This window comes from Rhipicephalus sanguineus, chromosome 8, assembly GCF_013339695.2.
Source record: "Rhipicephalus sanguineus isolate Rsan-2018 chromosome 8, BIME_Rsan_1.4, whole genome shotgun sequence".
NCBI classification, from domain to species: Eukaryota; Metazoa; Arthropoda; class Arachnida; order Ixodida; family Ixodidae; genus Rhipicephalus; species Rhipicephalus sanguineus.
Window position 1 is genome coordinate 14,217,693 of NC_051183.1, and position 26,580 is coordinate 14,244,272.

General features: G+C 44.9%; 2 protein-coding genes across 2 annotated transcripts in view; both read right to left on the reverse strand.

Moving 5' to 3' along the window:
- LOC119401424 (venom metalloproteinase antarease-like TtrivMP_A) overlaps positions 1 to 26,580 on the reverse strand; it is a 179,457-nt gene that overhangs the window by 45,006 nt on the left and 107,871 nt on the right. The gene's annotated exons all lie outside the window — the stretch shown is intronic.
- The window catches only part of LOC119401423 (venom metalloproteinase antarease-like TtrivMP_A), a 41,266-nt gene continuing 37,028 nt past the window's right edge, over positions 22,343 to 26,580 (reverse strand). The window contains exons 13-14 of the mRNA XM_037668212.1: positions 23,546 to 23,656; positions 22,343 to 22,491 (exon numbers count right to left, since the gene is read on the reverse strand). Coding sequence (XP_037524140.1) covers positions 22,453 to 22,491; positions 23,546 to 23,656 — 150 coding nt within the window. The 3' untranslated portion in view covers positions 22,343 to 22,452. The remainder of the gene's footprint in view (positions 22,492 to 23,545; positions 23,657 to 26,580) is intronic.

A 26,580-nucleotide genomic window follows, 5' to 3' on the forward strand; every position in this document is an offset into this window, starting at 1 on the left:
CTATTGCTGCAGTGGTCGGCCACGTGATGTATAATCTGTAGAACCTTCTTTGCGTAATCGCGTTACCTTTGCGGCGCTAGAGTCCATCGTCACCATACCATTTCTGCTTTTGCAGTCATCTCTTGGGGCTATCTTTTGGTCATCTTATTGCCGTAGTCGTGTCAGTGGCGTCATCCTAACCACATCGTTACGTCGTTGTGCTTCTTCTCCCATCGTCATTCACAATATCTAGTAGCCGCCTTCGCCATCGATGCTTTTGTCGTCATATCTTGGTTGTCTTTACATTATCGCTATACGGTGTCTTCATGCCGCTCCATCGCCACCTCATTGCTGCCACTACATTGTCGCGGTTCCTTCGTTGTCAAGCGAGTGTCATTGCAGAACTGTTACACATTCATCGCCATGTCAGAATTCCACTGTGCCGTCATCCTACTCTCTTGTCGCTACTCTCATGCAGTCAACAGCCTCTGCAATGAACATCATAGCACACCTGTACTACCTACCGATCGATGGTTACTTTGGACTCGCATTCTCCATCTGTTGTGGAATTATCTAGCCATTTTTCGGGGGTGCAACTTGAGTGGTTGCTGCCACACAGGCAGGGAGACAGATTGTATGGAGTGATTAGGTGCTATTATTCCCCCTATAAGCGCCCATGGCTCAACGCCTATACTTCAAAAAGGGTGTTTTTGAGAAAATGATATTATAGTATTTCGAAAAGATAAACTGCAATCGTAGAAAAGTAGAAAGACCGAGAAGGCACATATCAGATGGAATATACATTGTAATTCTAAAACGCCATATTGTACAATCGTAAGCAGAACTCTTGTTTTAAGGGAAATACACAAATTCATCTCAGTTACAGCAACTTCCACTGCAAGTTAGTAGAACAGCTTGAAATCCCTAAGAATCGGTAGCGAGATAGCAAATGACGGTGAAAAGTCCCATTTGGCGATAGATGAAGATTTAGACCAGAATTTCCATCGCTTATAGGGAGCAGCCATCTTTACAGCCAGCCTGCGGGTCAGGTGGAACGTACGACTGCGATAGCATCCGGCCTATCTTTGTATCCTGGCCGCCAGTGTTCACTCGTCATCACTTGTGGTGTAACCAAACCGGCGGGCTCTACGCTGGCCATGCCGAGAGATGATGGCTGGGGTCAAGTTTATGCATGCATGATCTAAACGTGATCGCCAGCGTAAAAATAATCTGGTTTGTAGAAGAATTTTTATAAACGCTAGCAAGGTCAAACACAGCTTTTCATTTATGAATGTGGTGTCGATGGTTTGATACTTGTGCAGGCAGAATATGAGCTCGTACAAATGGGCTGTTACTATGATAAAGGTACGAAAAAATTACTCCAAGGTTCTAAAATTACACATGCATCAGAAATATGCGCGGATAGTGTTCTTACACAACATATTAAAAGGTAATTTCGACATGTCGATACCTTCACATGTAAAAATCTTAGACGCCACGAATACTCTACACAATGGTGGCTACGCTCTGAGACCAATATTTTCTAGAGCACATGCATTTAAACAGAGCTTTTTTCCACAGAGAATTTCGGACTGGAACGCTCTTCCTAAATCCATTTTTTAGGGGGCTAATTTTCAAGCGGCATTGCGAAATTGTTGTTTTAGTTATTATTTTTATTTGCTTGTTACCTAGCACGTATCGTATGCTTAGTGATGAAACCATGTTCCATTGTTAGTAGCATTATTAATTTGTCATCCCAAATTTTTGTTTGCTATTGCCCTGTGATTTTCTACTCCTGCTTGGGCCTGTTATGACTTGCAGTATTGTAAAAGTAATAAATGAAAGAAATAAATTACCAGCACATGTTAAGGCTTGACATGTTTAGGGATATCTTTGAGGTTGATAGCCTTTTGAAGGGAGAGTATGAAAACAAGATGAACCTAGCAGCCTTACTTTGAACTGATTCGAGTGCACTCGACAGATATGATTGTGGGTCAAATTATAGAAGAATATTCCATGGAGGGCCTGACAAGGTAACTGTATGCCCGCAGTATAGTATCTGCTTTCGAATGTACAAAGTTGCACGACTGAGACGCAAACAGAAAGGCGACACGATTTGACACACGAAGACCAACAGGTCCAAATTACAACGTTATTAAAATATCTGCGTTCGCATATTAACGCCTTTTGAGATAACCTAGTTTTTCGCATGCTTTAGAGGTGATGTGTTCAAGTTGGTATTTGAACTAAGAACGACTACGTATCTAAATGAAGATACAGGATCAGATACAAGCATGTATCTTATACTGGTTAGTTGTAGGGCTTAAACCATTGTTGCGAAATTTACGTCTGTCGTCTGACAACTTACTTTGCATTCGCCATGTGTGTCTCTTTTAGTTGGTCTATTTAGGTACCTATAGTGCAATGACATCCACCGAGGAGTTCGTATCGTTATACACGGAACAATTATTCACAAAGAGACGTATTTGCGAAGTAGCATTAGTATCAATGTCATTGACGTAAATTAGGGTTAGTAATAAACCAAGGATGGACCCGAGAAACGCCCGAATTGACGCGAGTACAGGTAGACAAGCCTTATGAGGCGAGCATTATTTTGTGAATAAAGCTGTCGTATAATTCGCTTTGAAGATATCGCTTATGACGCTACCTTAAGCATTATAGTTCCTTTTTTCTTTAGTACTTGTCAGTGTTCAGCGCTGGTTTGCGTTTGATTTTAGGTGTTTTGTGTAGATCTGTCCTACACTCTGTTCACTTCTTAAATGCTGAATGACTAACGGAGCCACTGCTTCCTAACAACTCACGACAGATTCTCAACAACAGGGGAGTAGGTCATCAAAGAACAGTTGAATAGACGGGAGTATGAACTGACGGCTATTTCAGGCAGGTTTACGTTTCCAACGACCCGTTTGCAAGAAATACAATTTTTAAACCTTTCTGCGTCCAAAAAAAGGATCCTAGTAAGCCTTTCTTCTCGTTTTTAAACCGACTCAGCGAAACTGGAAGAAAAGTCTTGCTTAAATACCAGCCGCAGGATATTTCAATTTGCTTGACATTTCACGCACTTGCCACTTCTCTTTATCTCGTGCATCTTTTTTAAAAAACGGTGCTTTCAATCATAAAGACACCAAACAGACTCCTTGACCGATACGGCTATTTGAGCAAGATATATTGCTTCGTGCATCTTTTTTCAAAAACGGTGCTTTCAATCATAAAGACACCAAAAAGGCTCCTTGACCGATACGGCTATTTGAGCAAGATATATTGCTTATCACCATTGTTACTGAGAACTTTGCTGACGCACTACTTTTATTTTTACCGTTTATGAAGGTAACCGAGGCTCTCAATCAACGAAGATTTATGAGTCGTTGTGAAACAAGCCTACAGAGTGACTGGTACCACACCACCACTTTAAGGTTACCACGTGTGTGCCCGTTTACGTACGTTCACTAATGCTAACAATTGTGCATATGTCAGCATTGTGGTCGTAACGCCATCGCATTATCGTACTCTATCATCATTATACGCCATAGTAGGTTTCTTACAGGTTAATAAGAATCATAGAGCGCTAGAGCCGTGGTTACTTTCGTAACGTACTGTCTAGTCATGTAAATGTTTATTTGGCGATGACAAATAACCAATTGCTAAAATTTGAAGCTGTAATAATTTTATACCATGTTCTGCGCTTGGCAACGCAGTTCGCCTGCTTCCGAAGTGCTTTGCGACGTTCGCTCAAAACTTTTCTTGCTTTGGCTCTATTCACTGTCACTATTCTTCAAGTTGTCCAATGATTCGTCATCGTGTTGTGATCTGCTATTGTTCCGGCTAACTTATATCTTTAGGTATCGTAAGGTCCCACTTTCGAATGTCGCAATACGACCAATTGAGCTTCAGCAGGCAAGCTTCCTTTCTGGTAAATGAATGCTTGTGAATATGCTTTAATGTTTCATACTAAAATTGGCTGAATGACGATATCTTCCCTTCCATGAAAGTTGCTCTTCTTGCGTGGTTCAGCAGATGTGCCTTCCTATTTCAATTCTTCTTCTTAATTTGCTTCAGAATACATCTATAAACCTATCAAGGTCGAGTGAGAAGACACTCTGCTTGCAGAGCCATCTGCAGAAATATTTTTCTTCATAATCTGCACTGATAATCTTCTGATTGTGCCACTGCAATTATACAAGCTGCACATTGTGTCGACGTGTCTTGCAGCCTTTTTTCTGGAAATATTGTAAGCGGCAAACACTTACTGCTCGCCAGTAAATACTTCCATGCGCTTTGAGTGTCACTGATTCTGGAAGATCGACATTTCTCGTAGCCATGTCACACGGGTGTTTGGAAAGCTTCCAACCGATAGTCGGTTGACTCAAAGGAAGTTCGAGCAGCTGCATGGTGTGACCAGGTGCAGCGCCATCAAGGATACAGTGACTGCGCATGCGCACAGCTGGTCTGCCTATCTACAAGTACACCGGCATCACGGAACAGAGTATTTTTTTTTCGTTTCCTGCTGCTTGGCTGTCCACATGATGCAAGAAGCACGGGCGGTGGCTCGTTTGATACCAACGTTTACAACTGGACCATATAAAAAAACGTGAGTACCTTTTTGCAACGGCGACGGGCTGAGCTAGCAGCCTAAGGAAGTTCAAGCCGTAACCAATGCCGTAACTCTTTTGATGACAATAGGCCAAGACTGTAGACGAATGTACTATACTTTCAAGTTCGACAGCGAAAACGACAAGAAAGACCTCGGAATTATTTTAGCGAAATTCGAGGCCAATTACAAGTCGGCTAAGAGCCTAACATTTAACGAATGCCGATTTGGCTCTAGGTACCAATAAGAGGGAGAGTCATTTAATGACTTACTCACGGAGCTGCGAATTCTCGCGAGGAGATGCGAATTAGGTGAGTTTGAGAACAGCTGATTTTGAGCAGAATAATTCTGGACATCAAAGATATAGATTTGCAGCAGACGCCTCTCTCGGAAAACCCCTCGTTTTCAAAAGATTAGTAATGCGCCGCGCAAGGCAACAAGCAAAATAACTGCGAGAAATTACAGCCAGAACCGACAACCCGATAATCGCCGCAATCAAAGGGAGTACAGTGCCTTGCCGGCGCTGTCTTTTGAAATGCACCAATATAGAAAATGTGCGGCTCAGGAAAAAACGCTGCAACAACTGCGGCAGAAGCAATCATTTCGCTCGAATTTGCGGTCAGTCAGAACAGACATCATGGTCAACCGCACACGAAGTGAAGCAGGTTGTTTTAGGAATTAAAGAAGAATACTTTGTTTAAACGCTAGAAGCGTATGCGATTTCCAGTGAGGACCGTTGGTTGGCAAAAATTGTTATCGCAGTCTGAGCGTAGGTTAATTTAAAAAATTGGCACGGGGGCCAACTGCGGCCTCCTGCCTGAGACGGTGCTCCGGAAACTAAGTACACAGCTGGCACTTTACGCACTTTTTTTGGCCACAAGCAAACTGCCTTGCTGAAAATCCCCTCACCAACTTCGTACGTGGCTCAGACATGTCTAGTCGAATTCTTTATCGTATCCCAGTCCGTCTCGATAACAGAGAGTGACAGTATTGCAGAACTCTTAGAACTAATTTCATTATATTCCATGTATTTACCTTAAAGACCCCGGAGGGGTGTTTCATAAGAGGTGGTTACACAAACAGAAGTTACAGCAATTGTCCACTAAGAATTCTTGTTATTTCCACGAAGGCAGGTGAGGTGGCAATGGTAGCGATGTGGTGGGGAAGGCCGTTCCAGTCTTTGGCTGTACGATGGAAAAGATGGTTGATCCCTCCGTCATAGGAATCGGAATAACACGAAAGTAAAGCATGCCCTTACAAAAGTAAATGAATGTTTACTGTACATTCATATAAGAGAGTTTGCACAATGTATATTGATGTCTGGCAGCTATAGCACCGTTTAACGTAGATGCACCCACTTTGATAATTCGTGGTACATCTCCATCCCGACGAATAACGTCCATGTTAAATGATTAAACAAACCGTTCTGGTAGCTCAAGTAGTTAACGGTGAAAGCGTAACGAGAGAGCGAGGTATGATAGCCAGAAGAGCGTCGCATATTGGGCGCAGAACTTGGTCGCCATCCCGCGGCATGTTAATTGAACACCACGGCCGGACTAGAGGGAAACGCAAAGCGCGTCGTGCCGCCCCGATAGCCCAGCCGCGATTTTTCTCGGGGCGAGCGCGTGAGCGGCGAACGCGGTGTTACAGCCAGGTGAGGCAGGCGCGCGTCGCACAGCTATTTTTGGTTTGGATTAGCGTGATGCTATGAGCGAGGCCGACGCTTTTACGACGCTTGGGCTCAGGTCGCCACCTCGCGGTGTGTTAAAGCATTGACAAAATTGAACTTCCATTGAAAACGCGCCGAATGGGACGGACGTGTAACGCGTTGCAGGTGTAATCGCGGAGACCAGAGTAATGACGAACTACATTACTTCACCACTCGCAGAGGGCAACACCGCTCCGCCGACAGGGAGAGTGGTAGATATAAAAGGCGTGTTTGTAAAGCCTCTAGAATCTGTGACCGTGGCGGAGTGGATAGCGTGCCCGGCATCTGTTGTTGCGGACTGAGCGGTCGTGGGTTCGATGCTCGTTGATGGAACTTTTTTTCTTCGCCATCTGATCGTGTAAATTTTTCCGACGTCATTTTCGTGACGGAAATGCGTAACTGAAGTCTTGGTGAACCCCGGCATAAAACACTTTCGTGTTAAAAATGATGACGAGCAATAGACAGTACGCACGCTTGGGCGAATAGCGTTATATGAATGGCCTATGCGTAGTGAAATGCTCGGAGGTAGAATTTAGGGTGTTTAATGAAGTGAACTGTTTTAGAATTTACGATAGAATGACAAGCTCGCGATACGATAATGATGTGCTAGCGAGTCCTAACAAGAATATCTTTTTAATGACGAAACGCTGATTTCTTATGAGAATGATGAATGTATATACCTTATGGCGCGATTCTGTAGGGATTCTATAGCGCCGCTGAGGTAGATCTGAAGACGATTTCATATGAGTGATGCATATTCGAGTTTAGGCCTAATCAATGTTTTATGTGCGAGTAGTTTTATGTGTTGAGGTGCACGGCAAAGGTTACGTTTGAGAAATCATAAAGTTTTGTTTGCAGATGTTGTGATTGTATTCACATGACAGCACCAGTTGAGATCACGCGTTACCTTAATGCCTAAATATTTGAATAAGTGCGCAGTGTCAATGGGGTTGTTGTCAATATTGAAAGTGATGATAAATACGGCTGCGGGAAATCAACATGGACTTACATTTGGTAATATTTAAGTCCATGATCTACTGGTCACACCAGTCCTTAGCGTTATTTAGGTTATTATGGAATGAAATACAGTCCTCATCGTTATTGATAGATCGATAAAGAACGCAGTCATCGGCAAACATTCGTATTGTAGAGGACACATGCTATGGTAGATCATTTATATATAGTAAGAATAATAATAATAATAATATCTGGGGTTTAACGTCCCAAAACCACGATATGATTATGAGAGACGCCGTAGTGGAGGGCTCCGGAAATTTCGACCACCTGGGGTTCTTTAAGGTGCACCTAAATCTAAGTACACGGGCCTCAAACATTATCGCCTCCATCGAAAATGCAGCCGCCGCGGCCGGGATTCGATCCCGCGACCTTCGGGTCAGCAGTCGAGCGCCATAACCACTAGACCACCGTGGCGGGGTAGTAAGAATGGGAGAGGACCTATAACTGAACCCTGGGGGGACGCGTGATGTTACTGGTAGAAATTCTGAAGCAGTGCTGTTAATGATCCCAGATTATGATCGGCTACTAAGAAATTATATTATCCTTGTTAGACTTTACGGTGCATGTTTAAATGAGAAAGTTTGAATATCAATTCTTTGAATAGCTACTTTATCAAATGTCTTCGCAAAGTCAAGAAAATTATGTCGATTACAATGTTACGATCAAGGTTTGAGTGTAGGTCATGCAAAAAGTCACAGTTTCGCCTTAAAAGCGAAGCATAGAATGCAATAGCAAGAAATTGGAATGCCACAGGAAGAACGGCAAGCGGCTAGAAACTTACTGCGCACTGCTCAAACACAAAGAACGCAGGAAAATCAAACACACAAGGCGAGTGCGAACTAACAACTGTCACAGCTCGACCCTTGCAGCGTGCTGCTGAGACACATAGAAGAACTCATGAAAATAACACGCAGGTATACATAGGACGAGCGCGACCTGTCACGGTTGTCGCTTCAACTAACCCCTACTTTGGCTCTTCAAGCTAGCAGATCACTCCTTTCGCAAACGCGGCCACTGCAGCGAGCAAAGTGATCTTCGTGTGGTCTATAGCTTCAACGCAAACTGTGTTGAAAGCACAAGACGTACAAAACTCCCCCTTAAGAGATAATCGCGCGAGCACGGTCGACCACACCGTGTATGTTCCGCGCAAGGACATGGTGGATTTGTACCACTCAAATTTTTATTAGTTGTGAAGTTGTCGCTTTCTTTAAGCTCTAGCCGCAGTAGCCATTTAATAAATAACTAGGCCATGAACTTTCTGGTAGTTCAGTGCGATTGTGGATTCCGGCTCTATCGAATGTCTGTTGAAGTGTAGACGGTCATCTATTTCATTTTGTATCACGCTTCGCTTTTCACTCACTTCCTCTGGAACCTTCGGTGAACTGACAAGTCAAATAAGCGCTAACAGAGAGACATTTTTGCTCTCTGTGTTTTTGAGTGGTGCCCTTTCCGGGGGTCGTAATATAAGAGCGTTATTCAAAATATTTAGTGTCGGTTCTATGCAGTTGTCGTCTGCAAGCAAGCGGTCAGCAGAACAAAGCGCGAAAAGCGAAATTTTTTTCAAAAGTTGCAATATTTATACTATATGTATACATGCAGGATAAACTTGTTTACTCTCAACATTTTTATGCTGATTACCCCTGCTGGTTGCCTAAAAGCAAAAGCGTGGGCAACATGCCTCTATTTACATGCACAAAAATCTACCTCACGTTAAACTACAGATTCAGTGGAAAACATCGTAAAGATATCGGCATAGACAACGAAAACGCTGGCAAGAACCGGCGTTCAACGCTTGAAAAGAAAGAACGATGGCGCAGCCTGCGATCAAGGCTGGCAAAAAATATTGGAGCTGCAATATTTATACAATGTTGGCGATACGTATGACGGACAATGTTGGCTACAGCCATCTTTGCCATTATTGGCGATATGTTGGACGGGCAACATTGGCTAGAGCCATCTTTGCAAACATTGGACCATAACTGGCTTCCAATATTGGACCAATGCACATTTAGGTGTAGCAATACCCCGAAACCCAAAGTAGGACCAATATTTCTGCCAAAGTTTGCCAACCTTGGGCCAAGATCGGTCCAATGCCGGCGTGCTGCCTGGGATAAGGTTGTCTTTGAGACAACGAATACACCTTCAATTTCATCGCTGTAATAGTGCCCGGCTAGAATACTTGCCTGGGAAGCAATCATTCCGGGAAAGCAGAATATTTTTTCCCATGCATATTGCTTATAAACATTTCGCGTGTACGTGAGAATCAATATTCACCAGTGAAGAAGCGAACAAGTTAGTGGTAGATACGTGGGAGAACAAAACAGAAAAAAAAAATTCGGCAGATCCCATGCCTTGTGGATATCGCTTCCATGCGAAGCAACCGGCGAGTATACTTCAATGCTGTATTTTATGGCTTTTAGCCAGGCGTTGCAAGCGCTTGGCTAAAAGGTAGATCGACATCTTTTTGTAAGTGTAGTAGTTGTGTGTAGATCATGGGCTTACCAGGCACGTCGACAACACTGGCGTTTAAAAGGTAACTTATCCTGTGAAGTTACGTCAGCACTCACGTTAGAGCGCATACGTCAGTATTACAGAAACGAAGTGAACATTATAGTGCAATGATGTGAATATTATACGTAACTTTCATTAATGAATTCCTCAGGGTAGAGCAACGCTTCAGTATAGCTTGCTGAATCACAGGAACGCAAACGTAATGTTTATTAGACTGCTATAAAAGCTGAGCCAACACTGTAACCACAGACGTTAACCTGATATGACGCCTTTATCGTAGGAGTGCAAAAAAAGCGTTTATTGCTTTCTTGTAAACTTCTATAGCAAGCACCACAACCGCAATTGACGTTGCACCGTCGTTACGCCTGCATTGGTTGTTCTTCCAAATGAGTTTCTAAGCCTGGCGTGGCTCTGCGGTAGTACAGCTGACTGCCACGCAGAATGTTTGGGTTGGATTCCTGCTGGGATTATAATTGTTCAATCCATCTTTGCGCAGCGCACAAAATTAACAAGGCACACAAGAGAAGAGGACAGGACAAGCGCTGATCTAACAACTGAATGATTTACTTGAAAAAACAAAAATATATACAGAAACACACGTGCCACGCAAGACTACAACCGATCAATGAAACGGATTTCTTGCTGCGATAATGAGACTAATGGCTGACTAATACAATCACTATCGCACTATGCCATGTGGTATGCCTCTGAAATCTCACGTGTGCGTGAGATTTCAGAGGCATACCTCTGACATGCGTTTCTGTATATATTTTTGTTTTCTCAAATAAATCTTTCAGTTGTTAGATCAGCGCTTGTCCCGTCCTCTTCTCTTGTGTGCCTTGTCAATTTTGTGCGCTGCACAAAGATGGATAAGTTCCAACTCGTCCGCCTACCAGTTCTAATTTTGATTCTTTGCATTCGCCTGGTGAACGCTGCCGATGGCGGTTTTTCTTAACGCTCTCGCATTTAAATTACATGTCTCTTCTCGCCGTTTCTCGGTAGATATAAACTGTCAATCACTTGTGGCGCATACCCGTACACCACGGCCCGTGGTAAACGGGTATGTGCCACACAAGTCTGGCGGAAAGGGTTTGACGACGTAAACAGGATTTTAATGTTATTCAAGTCACGACCCGACAGTAAAATTTGTGAAACTCGACGTACCAAGCAACGTCAGGGATAAATTGGTCGTTCTTCCCTTGCCGAAGAACATGCATCCCGAATACCACAGGGGTCGGAGGGAAAAGAGAGCACAGGACATACAGAAGAAGTATGGCAACTGTAGAGATGCGGTGTTCGTGGACGCGGCCAGATACGCACGCAGGCGCGGCTTCGTGGCCGCAGTAATGGATCATGAGAACGCTTGCAAGACAAGCGTCACGGTACGCACTGAGCACGTGGAGACAGCGGAGGAAGTGGCTATCGCGCTCGCTGTGGCCACCACCACGGCCGAAGTGGTAATTAGCGACTCCCAGACCGCAGTCCGCAACTTTGCCAACGGCCGCGTCTCCCCCGAGGCGTTACGAATTCTGCTTGCGGGCAAAACCGAGAATAGGGACGTTTACATCTTATGGGCACCCGCACACACCACTTCGCTCGCCGGCAATGAGGCGGCGCACGGGGCAGCTCGAGGGCTTACGGACCGAGCCGCCACCGTCAGCACCGCCGCCGCCTCGGCCGCGACGTCGGGCGGGGAGTGGGAGTGGGAGGATCGCCTCACTAGTTTTCGAGAAATTACACAACATTACAGATTGGCCAGGTGCAAATTTCCGCCACCACACCAAAAACTGAACAAGAAGCAGGCGGTCACGTGGCGACAGCTGCGGACCAGAACGTTTCCGAACCCAGCCATCTTGAATCTCTGTTACCCAGAACTTTATTCGGCAAGATGCAAGTTTTGCGAGGCCAGGGCTACCCTGGAACACATGTTATGGGAGTGTGACAGAGGTGGGGTACCAGACGGAGACGCAGCCTCGAACCGAACGCGCTGGGAGACTGCACTGCTCAGCTTCGCCCTCGAGGACCAACTCTGGGCCGTCCAGCGGGCCGAGGCAGCCGCCAGAGCTCAAGGGCTCGTGGCCGACGCCTAGGTGGGGATATTAGCCCAGATCCCCGAAGAACTCGCCGGACCTTTTTTTTTTTTAAAATAAAGTTGCTCTCTCTCTCTCCTCTTAACCACCCATATCAATTTTGGTCTACAGCAAATTAAGGAGGCGGACATGAGAGCACCCAGACGTACGCAGATAGATAGATAGATAGATAGATAGATAGATAGATAGATAGATAGATAGATAGATAGATAGATAGATAGATAGATAGATAGATAGATAGATAGATAGATAGATAGATAGATAGATAGATAGATAGATAGATAGATAGATAGATAGATAGATAGATAGATAGATAGATAGATAGATAGATAGATAGATAGATAGATAGATACGCTTAAAGTGCCTAGGGTTCTCTAAGAAATGCTTCACTTTTAAAAGGCGAGTTGGCAGAAGCAGCGGCTGGACGGTGACCTTATCCTTGAGTTCACCACGTAGGCCAGCAGGCACCGACAACTTGAGTAGCTTTGATCTGACAAAGAAAGCAGCCTCGGGCATAAACACTGGCCTAGTGACCATTGCGGCGACGTGGAGCGTATCGTATTGTTACCGCTTGACGACAATTGGCAAAAGTCGGGAGCTTCTTTAGAGTCAGCACATCTTGCCTACCCGTGGCGAGACTGATCTTTTAAAATACCCTACCTTTGCCGCCGTGGAAGCCTGCACAATTGACTTCAAGTACAAGACGCTGGAGCTTACTATGAAGAAAAGGGAAATACAAGTGAATGAGAAAGGCGAATTGCTCATGCTATGCCTGATGACTGCGTATGACAATACGATAGATTTTCGGCGTTACGGTGTACAATGAATCTTGTCTAAAGTTTGTAAAGATTATTTTGCATTGGTTTGTGGATGCTAATGTGACACTGTTACATTGTAAATAATTCCCTACTGGCGGTAAACTGTTAAAGCCGTCCACTCAATTCGGTTATGTATCATCTCACTTCTATATTTTGTAGACGCTTGCGCATTGGTCATGAATTCGAGCTCCAGTTTTCAACATACGTACTCTATTTGATATTTCATGAAATACGCATAATATTGCACGTGTTGCAATCCTAATTAGCATGGTGAACACACGACCGGAACAGCGCCCTCTCTGTTCTAGTTTTTACTAACGCGCCTGCACTATTCATTATTCTTCATCACGATTTAACAAGCCCAATCCACCAATGTAGCGCAATTCTACCGTTGATCTTACGTATAAAGTTATTTTGCTCCCTAAAAAAGCAGTGTTACAGCAAAACGTTTTGTCCAGGGGAATGCATTGTGTGTGTGGTTAGTTGACAAAGGACCTGATAGCTACCATTTGCATTCGACAAAAAGATCTGGATAGTGTAGAACCCAATTTGCTGATTCTAAAAAATGATGTGAAACAAGGCAACTTTTCTACGTTTCATACTAACGAGGTTAAAGAGCGTGTAAAGGATAATTTTGGAAGTCGGCCGTCTATGCAGCATTAGAAGATCATATTTAACACTGCACGAGGAGGTGCAATACAAACCTATTTACCGCAATCGACTTTGTTTCGCCGGTTACGCTTGCATGGGCGCGGCGGTCGCATTTCGATGGAGGCAAAATGCTAGAGGCCCGTTTTCTGTGCAACGTCGGTGCGCGTTAATGAACACCAGATGGTCGAAGTCTCCGGAGCCCTACACTACGCCATCTCTTATAATCATATCGTAGTAGTGGGACATAAAACCCGATATTGTTATTAATGCATTCTAGCTTTAAAAACTTGCATTAAAAATAAAGCCAGACTGCGATTTTTCAAGTCAAGTCCACAAGTTACATTGTTTCAAATACGACTAGCTATCTTGTAAATGCAGCATCACGTTGTAATGTTTGATTTGGAATAACAATGTAAAAGTAATATTAGACTGACGACCGATGTTATTTATATTAGATTGCTTATATGACTTATATTCTTCGGCGTTACTTATCTTCTTTATTGTCAGTTTTTAGGTTGTAAAAATAACGAGAAACAAGCTAATTATGACAATTACGAGAATTTTACATATATACAAACGTGTGGTTAGGAATTTTACTCTGAAACATCAAAAAAACCCAACGCTATAAACATTACCGCGATTAGAGCGTAGGAATAGCATATCAGAGATAATAGAATTCGCTGAAATCAATCGGCTTGAAATAATCAACAAGTTCTCCTAAAAGTTGGGCTTCAACACGAAAGGGACCTGGCAAAGCGACAATGGCGAAAGTTGACGTGGAATCTCTTTCTTAAACATAGGCATAATAACTGGAAGTGATGATACATGAATTTTCCAATGTGTTCTTGTGTGCTCCTTGTTAACAAAAACTGTACCGTCCCACACATCGTAGTACTTAACAAGCACGGAATAAACGTCGTAGTACTTGTGGGATGCCGTGTCGATGGAAGGACGCATCCCAACATAAAACATAACGGCTGTTTATTAGCGTAGTAGCAGCAGCGAGGCGAGCATACCGACGCTGCGCTAAGTCGGGTAGCGAAGGAGGGAAGGAAGGAAGGAAGGAAGGAAGGAAGGAAGGAAGGAAGGGGCACTTCCGAGCTAGACAGCTCGGTTTTATAGCCACCGTCGGTGACGTAATCCTCCGGTGACGCTGCGGTGGCGCTGTCCCTTATCGGAGGCGTGGTGTAGCATGCAGCCGTGTCACGCCGGGCTAGATAGTGACGAGGCGGAGGCTGCGCCGGTTTGTGCGCAGTTTGTCGCCACATACTCATAATGCATGGAATAGACGATAACGAAGAAGTAGCGCTGATGATGAAATATGAAGCAATAATCAGGGGCATATGTTTTATTCTACGCAAAAGCCTTATTATGGTTGTTGTTTTTCTGACGAGAAGGAGCGAAATGTTCTACTTCCTGACGACCACTCATATTTAGAATTTCATCATTCATGCCTTCCGAAGACTTCTCTCTTGCAAGTTTGGAAAATGAGAAAATATACGAACGGGACTTTTAAAGTTGTACTGACACGATTCTGAGACATCGCTAAAGGGATATTTTTGGTTTCATTGGTATGCTGTGTTTACACTCCCCACACACCGGAGTCAGACAACAGGTATAAAATATTTTACTTTGATTTTAAAGTTTCAGTCGCGGAGCACTGGAAGCCAGCCCTTCCAGTGCTCTGCGTCCTGCATGTAGCCTAAGTCGCAGAAATCACTGTCGGGCTCGATGGAGCCAATTCACTCATCGTTGCTGACGTGAACCGTGAGCAGATGGCAGACGTGCCGCTAGTACGTTGCGAATTACTGTCTCCCTGTGACGTCACACAGCGATGACACGCCACTGAGAAGCCGGCCCCTGGATATCGTAACCAAAAGTGTTTTCTTTGAGGTAGCACTATTAAGAATATATACGGTGCATCCCCAGGCACTACAATAATATTTTTTAGGATTATCGACAGCTGTGTTCTTATTGAAAGCAACAATTCTAAAATATTTAAAATTCTTGTGAGCACTCCTTTCAAAACATCATGCGCTGTGCAAAATAAGCAGTTATTATGTTTATAAAACGAATGCATATGACTGGTACGTTTGCGTGTTTGCACTCAGCTAACGCTATGGTAGGCTTGGTCGTTAATTTCAACCACGACCCTGCGTTGAGCAACTGCCATCACAGCTTTTCGGCATTTGCAGATGTTTTCTGTCACCACAACGTCCTAGCTAATAAGAAATATTGCGCTGACTGTGTTCCGATTTTTTAAAAAATATCTACATAACGACAGACGGACCGTAATGTGTGGCTACATCACTATTCATGGATATACCGGGTATCCCAGCTATCTTTAGCCAAGGGTTAAAAAATATAATATTAGAAGCAGGCAAGTGAAATCAGTTGCAAATTACTGACAGTCACCTTGCGCACTACAGACAATTTTTTGTTTGGTAATTAACTAGATTGTTAATTTTGATTATTTAACTAAATTGGTAAATATTGACTTTAGGCAAGAAATGCGACTTGCAAAGTTCGAGAACGTCTTCAGAAACGCCGATTGCATTACTTGCGATAGAGAAAGTCTCACGTATACCATTTTTTTCCAATCTGCAAAGAAAGCCCGCGAAATACAAAAAGGACCACGTGACTAGCCCATTCCCGCGCAGCGAAAATGCTGCCCTCAGCCGTAGTTTGAGTCAACGAAATCATCTGTGGCCGGGACTCGCCGGCTCCGCTGCAGCGGTAGGCCAATAAGTGGGCGGTGGTTTATTGACTCGCGTCAGCCAGTTGGTGCGCGTGACGGTGCAAGTTGCAGCGAGCGCGGGCAAAGAAACCACTGTTAACTTATCGGCCTACCGCAGCAACAGAGACGGTAAGTCACGACCACAGCTAATTTCGTTTGCTCAAACCACGGCTGAAGGCAGCATTTTCGCTGCGCGCGAATGCGCTATTCACGTCGTTCTTTATGTATTTCGCGGGCTTTCTCTGCAGCTTGGAAAAAATTATATACGTGAGACTTTCTTTATTGCATATAATGCAATTGGGGTTTCTGAAGACGCTCTGGCAGTTTGAAAGCCGCATTTATTGCCTAAAGTAATAACAAATTAGTTAAATACAAAACAAAAAATTGTCTGTAGTGCGCGAGGCGGCTCTCAGCAATTTGCAACTGGTTTCAGTCACCTGCCTCAAATATTGTACTTTTAAATGCGAAGCATTTCTTAGCGAACCTAAGGCACTTTGAGCGTTTCTATCTACGTATCTATCTATCTATCTAGCCGCTTACGTCCGGATGCTCTCGTGACTGCCTCCTTAACTTGGTGCAGACCAAACTTGTTCTAGGAGAGTAAGAGGGTTCGACGAATATGACTGTCTGGTCATGACATGAATAACTTGAAAATACCGTCGCATACGTCGTCAAACCCTTTCCTCCAGACACGTGTGGCACATATCCGTATACTACGGGCCGCTGTATGCGGGTATGCGCCACAGGTGATTGAAAATTTATATCTACCCAGGAACGGCGAGAACAGGCATTGGTAATTTAAATAGGAGAGCGTTAAGAAAAACCGAAGTCGTCAGGGTTCACCCGACGAATGCAAATAAAAATCAGGATCCGAGCAGGAATCGAACCCAAGCATTCTGCGTGGCAGTCCAGTATTGTACCACAGAGCCACGCCAGGTCTCAAAGCTGCTTAGGAAAAAGACCCTGTACAGGCGTAATGTCAGTGCAACCAATAGTGGTTGCAGTGCTGGCTATCTGATTTTATAACAAAGCAATAAATATTAACTCCCATCATACAGGTGTCATGACTGGTTAACGTCAGCTGTGGCTGCAGTGCTGACTCCACTTTTATATCAGCCTAATAAGCATTACATTCTTATTACTAGGATTCAGCAAGCTATATTCAAGCGTTGCTCGGCATCGGAGGAAAATGCTAACAAAAGTTGCGTATGATATTCACATCATCGCACCGTAAAGTGGACATCAATTCGATAGTACTGACGTCTGTGCTTTAACGTGAGTTCTGACGTTACGTCAGACCATAAGTTACTCTTTAAACGCCAGTATATTTGACATTCTTGCTAAGCCCACGACGTGCACACAACTAATACACTTACAAAAGCACGTCGATCCACCTCCTAGCGTTTAGCTCAAAGCAAAAAAAAAATCACAGCATATCCACGGGTGAATGATGAAGAGCTTGGGCGAAGCTCCTGAAGCAATCATGGTTATACCGTGAAATCTTCAGTGGTTTCGCCCAGCAGTAATCAAAGCGATAGCCCAGTGCATCATCAAAGATGTGACAAACACTGTATATATTTATACAAGAAATTTTATTAATCGTAAGTGGTAGCTAGACGTGGCTTCCGTTCCGCCTTCATTATAACGGCTTTATGGTCGGTGAAGTGATGGATCGGTGATGGGTTGTAGTGGGCAGTTTGCAAAGGTGGCTTCCGTTCCCCCTTCGTTATAGCGGCTTTATGGTCGGTGAAGTAATGGATCAGTAATAGATCATTGTGGGATGTTTGCAAAGACGAAGTAGTGGCAGTTTGCAAAGGTGGCTTCCGTTCCCCCTTTATTATAACGGCTTTATGGTCGGTGAAGTAATGGATTGGTGATAGATCGTTGTGGGATGTTTGCAAAGACGAAGTAGTGGGCAGTTTGCAAAGGTGGCTTCCGTTCCCCCTTTATTATAACGGCTTTATGGTCGGTGAAGTAATGGATTGGTGATAGATCGTTGTGGGATGTTTGCAAAGACGAAGTAGTGGGCAGTTTGCAAAGGTGGCTTCCGTTCCCCCTTTATTATAACGGCTTTATGGTCGGTGAAGTAATGGATTGGTGATAGATCGTTGTGGGATGTTTGCAAAGACGAAGTAGTGGCAGTTTGCAAAGGTGGCTTCCGTTCCCCCTTTATTATAACGGCTTTATGGTCGGTGAAGTAATGGATTGGTGATAGATCGTTGTGGGATGTTTGCAAAGACGAAGTAGTGGGCAGTTTGCAAAGGTGGCTTCCGTTCCCCCTTTATTATAACGGCTTTATGGTCGGTGAAGTAATGGATTGGTGATAGATCGTTGTGGGATGTTTGCAAAGACGAAGTAGTGGGCAGTTTGCAAAGGTGGCTTCCGTTCCCCCTTCATTATAACGGCCTTATGGTCGGTGAAGTAATGGATCAGTAATAGATCATTGTGGGATGTTTGCAAAGACGAAGTAGTGGCAGTTTGCAAAGGTGGCTTCCGTTCCCCCTTTATTATAACGGCTTTATGGTCGGTGAAGTAATGGATCGGTGATAGATCGTTGTAGGATGTTTGCAAAGACGAAGTAGTGGGCAGTTTGCAAAGGGGCTTCCGTTCCCCCTTCATTATAACGGCCTTATGGTCGGTGAAGTAATGGATCAGTAATAGATCATTGTGGGATGTTTGCAAAGACGAAGTAGTGGCAGTTTGCAAAGGTGGCTTCCGTTCCCCCTTTATTATAACGGCTTTATGGTCGGTGAAGTAATGGATCGGTGATAGATCGTTGTGGGATGTTTGCAAAGACGAAGTAGTGGGCAGTTTGCAAAGGTGGCTTCCGTTCCCCCTTCATTATAACGGCCTTATGGTCGGTGAAGTAATGGATCAGTAATAGATCATTGTGGGATGTTTGCAAAGACGAAGTAGTGGCAGTTTGCAAAGGTGGCTTCCGTTCCCCCTTTATTATAACGGCTTTATGGTCGGTGAAGTAATGGATCGGCGATAGATCGTTGTGGGATGTTTGCAAAGACGAAGTAGTGGGCAGTTTGCAAAGGATCGGTGATGGGTCGTAGTGGGGTGTTTGCAAAGACGCAGGAGTGGGCAGTTTGCAAATGTGGTTACGCCGGACAACGGAGACATGTCAAGGTTATACTAAGAGGAGCTTCGCCCCTAAAAAATGCAGCTTAGACAATCACTGGCCGGCTGCTTCGCATGAAACCGATTCCCACAAGGCGGGGGGGTCTGCCGAATTTTTTAACAGTTGGCTAAAGATAGCTGGGACACCCGGTATATTGAATGTTCTTGAAACAGAGCCCGACGAAGGGCATGGAATATTTCGGTCAATTATGGTAAGAATACCTCTTAAGCGCTATAATTCATCTTTGGATAGCAATTCCTTCAAGACTTTTCAAGCAGTGTTGTCTCTTGTAGCACAGTCACACGTCAAAAGTACATTTATTAAGAATGTCCTGGTCTGGCAACCTGCACGTTCGCGACTGGGAGCCAGTGTTTCACGGTGCGGTTTTTCGAACCGTTTTTGTGATTACATTCTTGTCATCTTGACTGTGCATTGTGTGGCATCAATGCAACTCCTGACACCTCGTAGAGTGGTCAGCAATCCGAGAGAATGCCCTCGGGGTAGCCCCGGCTCAGCGAAGACTACGAGGTGGGATTGGTGGGAGTCTTAGGCCTAACCTCTGGCAGCAGCGGCGGATGGACCCAAGCTCAACAAGGTGCGTTCGTCTGGCGTCCAGCAGTGATTCTTCACTTGTGCGCAACATCAATGGCAATGAACTGTGACGCAGCATGAGTACTGACCAAAACGCAGGGCTCTTCTGATTCAACGACTGCCGATATGGACACTTTACACCGGTGCATACAGAAACGAGTGCACCTGGCTTTGGAAAGCGCCGAATAGACGCTTCGTCTCCCGCATCTGCTGCGTCGGTGGCCGCTCCGGCGTCTAAACGGAGTTGTGTTGCTACTCACGACGGGCTCTCTGCGTTTCGTACTTCGGGGCCTGTCTACAAAGTGGCCGTGAAGCCCCTAGCTTGATTCGATGTTGCATCGTTCTCAAACAGTGCATTTCAACATGAATTGAATTCCTGCCTAAAGACAAGTAACTGTCAAGGGTTTGCCATTCAGAAATCTACGAGCACTCTATCGGTCTGGGTGTGCTCCCTCCAGGATATGGATCGACTACGTACGCTGCAGGCTATGGCCACGTCTGAAGAAACAACAGTACCCGTGCAAGCCTAACTGATGTTGGGTACCGACCTTCGCTGCTGTCTTGTCACCGGCGTGGATATTGGTGAAAGCTGAGAGAAGTTGGTATACGAGTAGTGTCTAACTTGTGCCTCGCACCAAGTGGTTAGTACGAGTTACACGGGCAAATGTCGTACGTGTCTCGTCACTCTGATGGGTCCTCCAACTGCCACCGAGCGCATTATTTACTGTGGCTGCTTACTGCATTTCTGTCCCTACTGGCCATCAGTGGTTCATTGCTACGGCTGTTACCGTACTGGACAAATGCGCTCCTCATGTCGGCGTGGAGTTGATTCCAACATGGCAGCAGGAAATGCTCCTGCATATAAGTGTGGCTTGCGTAAATCAAATGACCATTTGAGCAGCCTGCTTACCATGAAAGGAGACTGCTCTCCTTACAGGGTAAATAGATCTTTGGAGAGCTAAACAGCATTGCTGTTAAACAGCAATGCTGGAGAGCTAACAGCATTGCAGCATTGCTTAAAGATTACACCGGGGCAATTGTGGCTAGAGGAGGAGGTGTCAGCAATGGGGCGCCAGCGCAGCGCCGCCGATGCCGACACCTCTCCCTCTAGCCACCGTACCGCAATCGCGCTAGAAATGCAAAGAGAAACGTGACGCACATCGTGTCTCCGCCCTTGTCTGGCGGTGATCTCTGACAGGGCGAACGGGGAACGCGGTGCGACAGCCAGGCAAGCATGGACGATAAAAACAATCCAGCCAGCTCGACTTCACGAACATTGTCGAAACAGTCAAGCTTATGCCCGTCATTCATCAGGCTATATCGTACTTTTATGTTTTTCAAGTCTTCCCGTATGGATGGATGCTATGAGAAAGGCTTGGGCTAAAGCCGCCACCTCGCGGTGTGTTAAAGCGTTCACAAAATCGCATTTCGTCTATTCGTAACGCGCCGAATGAGACGGTCGTAACGGCGCGTTGGCGAAGAAAATAGCGGAGGCCACGCATTACGTAGCTCTACCGCTTCCAGACCGCCACACCACTCCGCGAACCAAGAGCACTGTGAGAGGAATGTGTGAGAGGAAAAAGCTATTTCGTGTAGCCTCGTTCACGTGTTCGACGGTGGCGCAATCGGTTCAGCGCCCGACAGCCATCTTCGCGTAACGGGAGGTCATGGCATCAGCTCCTATCAAGGAAACTTTTCTTCTAGCATCTTTTTTTGCCATCTGAGCGCGTTCATTTTGCTGACATATTTTCGTGACGGAAATACGTCATGAAAGTTTGGGGGGCCTTTGCATAAAACACTTTTATGTTAAAAATGCTCACGTTAAGTGACCGTTTAACTGGCACCCTGACGATAAAACGATACTGTATTCTCACAAGGAAGTTTCCTTAGCATTTTATATAATCAGGTGATATATCGTGCTTGATACAAGTGTAAAGACCATTATCCCTTTGGAATTTCTGTCTGAGGTTCGCGCTAATACCGCACCTTGAGATATGCAATGATGTTGACACATTGCATGACTTCGGTTGTTCCGGACCGCCAAGTTTTCCCGTGAACCGTAAAACAATCAAAATATTTCGGTTTCACTTCGGAACGAATAATAGACAACGTTTCGGTTACGTTTTCGTTCCGGTCAAGAAAATCTTTTTTTTTTGTTTTTCGTTTTTGGTTTCCGTTCCGTTCCGACGCATTCGTTCCGCGAGGGGGCGATCTCTTCAGATCCCACAACAGAGAATGTCTCTGGAGCCAACCTTTCTACTAGTCGACTTGACTTCGCCACGGCAACAACGAAGACAAGTCCACTTGTCGAAACGTTGTCTCCAGTGACATTGTTTGTTCAAAGATTTCTCATCACTTCAAGCCTTCATCTTCCGGGAAGTTCTGTCTTATTTACGTGCATCTGTATTACAGATCACGATACCCCCCACTAAGCATTATTGCAAACAATATACACGCGATAGACAATACTCAAGAAGTAGCGTTGACGAAGCCATATGAAGCAATCTCTGAGGTATGTCTTTTATTGCACACATAACTCTTGTTATGGCTGTCTTTTTTTTCCAAAGAGAAGGAGCGAAATACACTACTTCCCAAAAAGTTAACATTACGAATATCACCACTCGTGTGTTCCGCAGACTCCTCTCTTGCAAGTCTGTAAATGAAAAAAGAAACTAAAATAAACGCGCAGGACTCTTCAAAACATTATCCGACGTGTAAAAAAAACCACGATCACACATCAAAATTGAAGCATTTTGCATGACTTTTGCTATAGCGCGCTTGCATTCCACTATACACTATGGAATGCTTGGTCGTTGATTGAAGCCATGACCTTGCAATCTGCAACTACCGCTATAACTGCTCGGAAATTGCAGAAAATACATATTAACATGCGATAGAAGTTCATAGAAAAGGTTCATAATTTATTTTGTAGACTGTGTTGGAATTATTCAAACATTTGTTTTATATGAGAAGTGACATGATTGCTACAGGTGGCTACATTACTACCCACCGAGATGTATCGAATATTACAGAAATTGAATAGGATGGAGGGCAAGAAATTGTGAACTGCTGAATGATCTGGTCAGAGAGAACGAAAGCGGAAGTGGTTGGTTTTCAGCGACGCTAGGTGAAACGAGATTCCAAAGGGTAGCGCCAACATGTCATGCTACACTGTACATGTATTATGCGTTCCTGAAATTCGGCATATGAAAGTTGTCTTTTATAATAACAAACGCAACGTGATGGTGATCGTTTCACATGACTGAGTTAGTACCTTCATAATCAAACTATGGTGATTCGAAAGAGATTCTTCATGTCCGTAGTATCCAAGTCATTAGTACCAACTGACTGAAATACTAATGCGTAGCCGCGCTGTGCACGGCTCTGATCACTGTGTCATACTTCACATTCAATTTCGCTGAAGGTTGATTGTCCTTCAAACGTACTGATGACAGTTCATGTCAGTGTATCTGAAATTGTATTTATTGTATAAAGGTCTCTGTGTTCTTTCGAGCTTGTACCATACGCTTTTCAGATATTGTGTTTATTCATAGGGCTACCCCAATACCAACTCTTTAAGAAATGAGCGAAACGGAAGACAGCAACTGCAGGAATAGTGTGTATATCATTATTAGGTTTTTTTTTAAGCTCCCGCTATGCTCTCCTCTAAAAATAGCAAACACTGTATTGAAGGTGTAGATACTCACCTTTCCTTTTAAACAAGGCATGCGTTCCAGCATTGGAGTTGGCCAGCAAGTTCTGATGTTATCATGCCAATAGCAGCATTGCATTTTACATTTGTTAGAATCCTCTTTAGTCTATAAGTAAAATTGAATGATACGTGATGACATTTACTGCGCATTTGCAACTTACAAGTTTATCTCATCTGGCAAACTTTAAATTCCCTTGTTGCAGCCAGTCTGCGCTGCCATTGGCTGCCTTTCACAGCGAAGCAGTATCTATCGTTGGTCTGAACATTTCGTGGCGTCAGTAGAAAACTCCTATAGCCCGTATGTGCCCCAGAAATTGGGCAAATCCCACTATTCACCACAGACGCTCACGTGTTCCTCTGCTAGCAGATGCGCGCGCTCCTTGCGTTTTCCCCTAGCACGCTGAGGAAGGGCATTCGGAGAGGTGGACAGACGAGCCGACGAACGCAGCGTAGCGAAGGAAAGAGCGAAACGAGCGAACGCGTGTTAACTCCGCTAGCGTTCGCTGTAGACTCACGCACAGCTGCAGCGCCACAATTAAATTAAGACCTCTGGGTGTTTTAGGGGCCCTTTAACAAATGAAGACAAACGGCATATCTTTTTTTGCAATCAGGCATATATCATAGAGCTGCAGTGCTCGTTTCAATAGCGAAAGCCTAAAAGCAAGCATCAAAGCCACACGATGGATGATAAAGCGACTGCAAGCAATGGGAACACCCTCCCATGCGTTCGTGTTAAAGATTAGGTTGCAGCTGCTTTGCACTGCATGACGTTAAACGGCCCTTACTTCTCCCCGCGTGTGTTTTCCGCGTTCATACATTAAATGGAGACTCGTCTATACTCGCGGACAACTTTTCTTGGCAATGAAGCGAAGGCTACAGAGCCACAATGCACGTATCCTACCGCTAATGAATGTAGACCCACAATTGCGTCCATATTTTCTGCGTGAGATATTAAAAATACTCCTTCATTTTCTACATGTAGCTTTTTGAGACGGAACGCAGCACTCACAAGCGAGATATATGTATTTCTTTTACTTTATACGTTGTCACCTTGCGTTTTTGAGTACGTGAAAAAGTCGCGCCTTTTACCCGTACCTTAGAGGCTAAGCAGCGTTTGCGTCGAAATGCAACGCTAGTCATCACTTTCCACGGCGTTACGAGACGCGCGCCCAACCGGACTACTACGCGTGGCAGTACATGTGCAGACGCTCCGCCCCCGTAGCTTTCCCTTCATTGCCAAGAAAAGTTGTCCGCGAGTATAGCAACTCATTCAGTTCATTCTAAGACTGCCATGGGTAGACCACGGAAATTATAGAAAACAGAAGAACAGCGTGAATACAGTGCGCGACGAATGGAAAAAATTCGTCTTGCGGAAAATGGTCGTAGAACCAATGACGGTCTACCACAGCGACCATAAAGCGATTTTCACTACCATTACTTTAAAGCAATAATACCCCCTCCCTTCCCCCCCATCAGCATGTGTGGTGTATGATACAGCTTCGCTCGACATTCACGTCTGCAGGGCGAGATGGCTGTCATTTTTAGATGCGAAGTATCTTAAGGCGGAGCTCAATCCGGTGGTGGTGGTGGTGGTGGTGGTGGTGGTGGTGTGCGTTCTGACCACCCTTACTGCGCATGCGTACCCTCTCCACACACCTCCTCTCCCCTCCCCTCTCCACACCTCCTCTCCACTTTCCCTCTCCCCTCCCCCTCTCCACTTTCCCTCTCCCCTTCCCCTCTCCACTTTCCCTCTCCCTTTCTCCTCTCCACTTTCCCTCTCCCCTCCCCCTTTCCACTCTTCCTCTGAAACGCGGGCTAGACATGCCGAAATTCTCTCCTGCTCAACGCCGCGATGAGCTCGAGCGCATGCGCGTCCCCTCCCCTTCTCTCTCCTCTCCTACGCTGCCCCCCTCTCGCCCGCCTGTAGGCCGCGTTCCCCGCTCGCCCTGTGAGAATTAACGGCCAGGCTAGATGGAAGATACGACGCGCGTAGCGTCCCTCTTCGCGTTCCACGACGCGAGGTCGGTAGCATGCCCAACGAACGCCAACGGAACGCGATCGTGCAAGTGCTCCGGCTTCGCATCGCCTCATGGTCCCCTTTAGCGGGAGATGGTGTAATTTTTGTATTGCACCAGCAATTATATGGCCATTCTCGGCTGGCTTTTGCCGTTACCGTCATGTATATACTTCATGTCATGGTATGTATATATGTACCGGCTGTCCCAGCTAATTTGGACCAATATTTTAAAAAAAAAGGCATGCGCACTAGGGAAGTTCTACCTGTTGTATATGAGTGGTAGTAGTGTGTACTTACAACCTGTATTTTTTTTTCGTGGGTAAGAGCTAATTAATTAGTTAACTTGAATTTGCCATTATTTTATTATTGCTCGAATCAGTACAGTATTAAGTTTATGTTGTACCTCGCCTGAAATAACCCCAGAATCGAGCATGCTGAAATATGCATAGGTGTTTTTTTCCGAGAAAAATCAAAAGCGCGCGAAACAAGCCAAATATTAAATAGACGCTCGCTCGCGCGCCGCTGCTCAAGCGTTTCTTAGCAGACTTTAGCGCAAAAAATAGGGACAAAGAAAAGACCACATGAACACAGCGCCAACTATCAACTGAGTTTTATGAAAAAACGCACACATATATACCCGTACAATGATTCACATAATCAGCATCTAAACAGGAACAAACAAGATTTGATTTAGTGGTTGGCGCTCAAGAAATCTAATTCGGTGGCCTGCACCACGATAGAGGGTATACGCATGTCTCGCCAGATGTGTTATGAAAAACACTTCTTCAATTCCTCCCCCAACATTCTCTTTTATTCTTCACACGAATGACGAACAAGAGTTTCAGCAAAGGTGTGGGGTTTCGGCATGTGCCTTCCTCGAACTGCTTTTCGTATATTTACTGTCAGCTGTTAATGGTTGCAAGGGGTGCGTATATACTCAGAGGTCGCGCATTTGCACAGTGTCGAGTGTCGCACCAGATTTAAGTCAGATTTTTGTGAGCGCGATTGCCCAT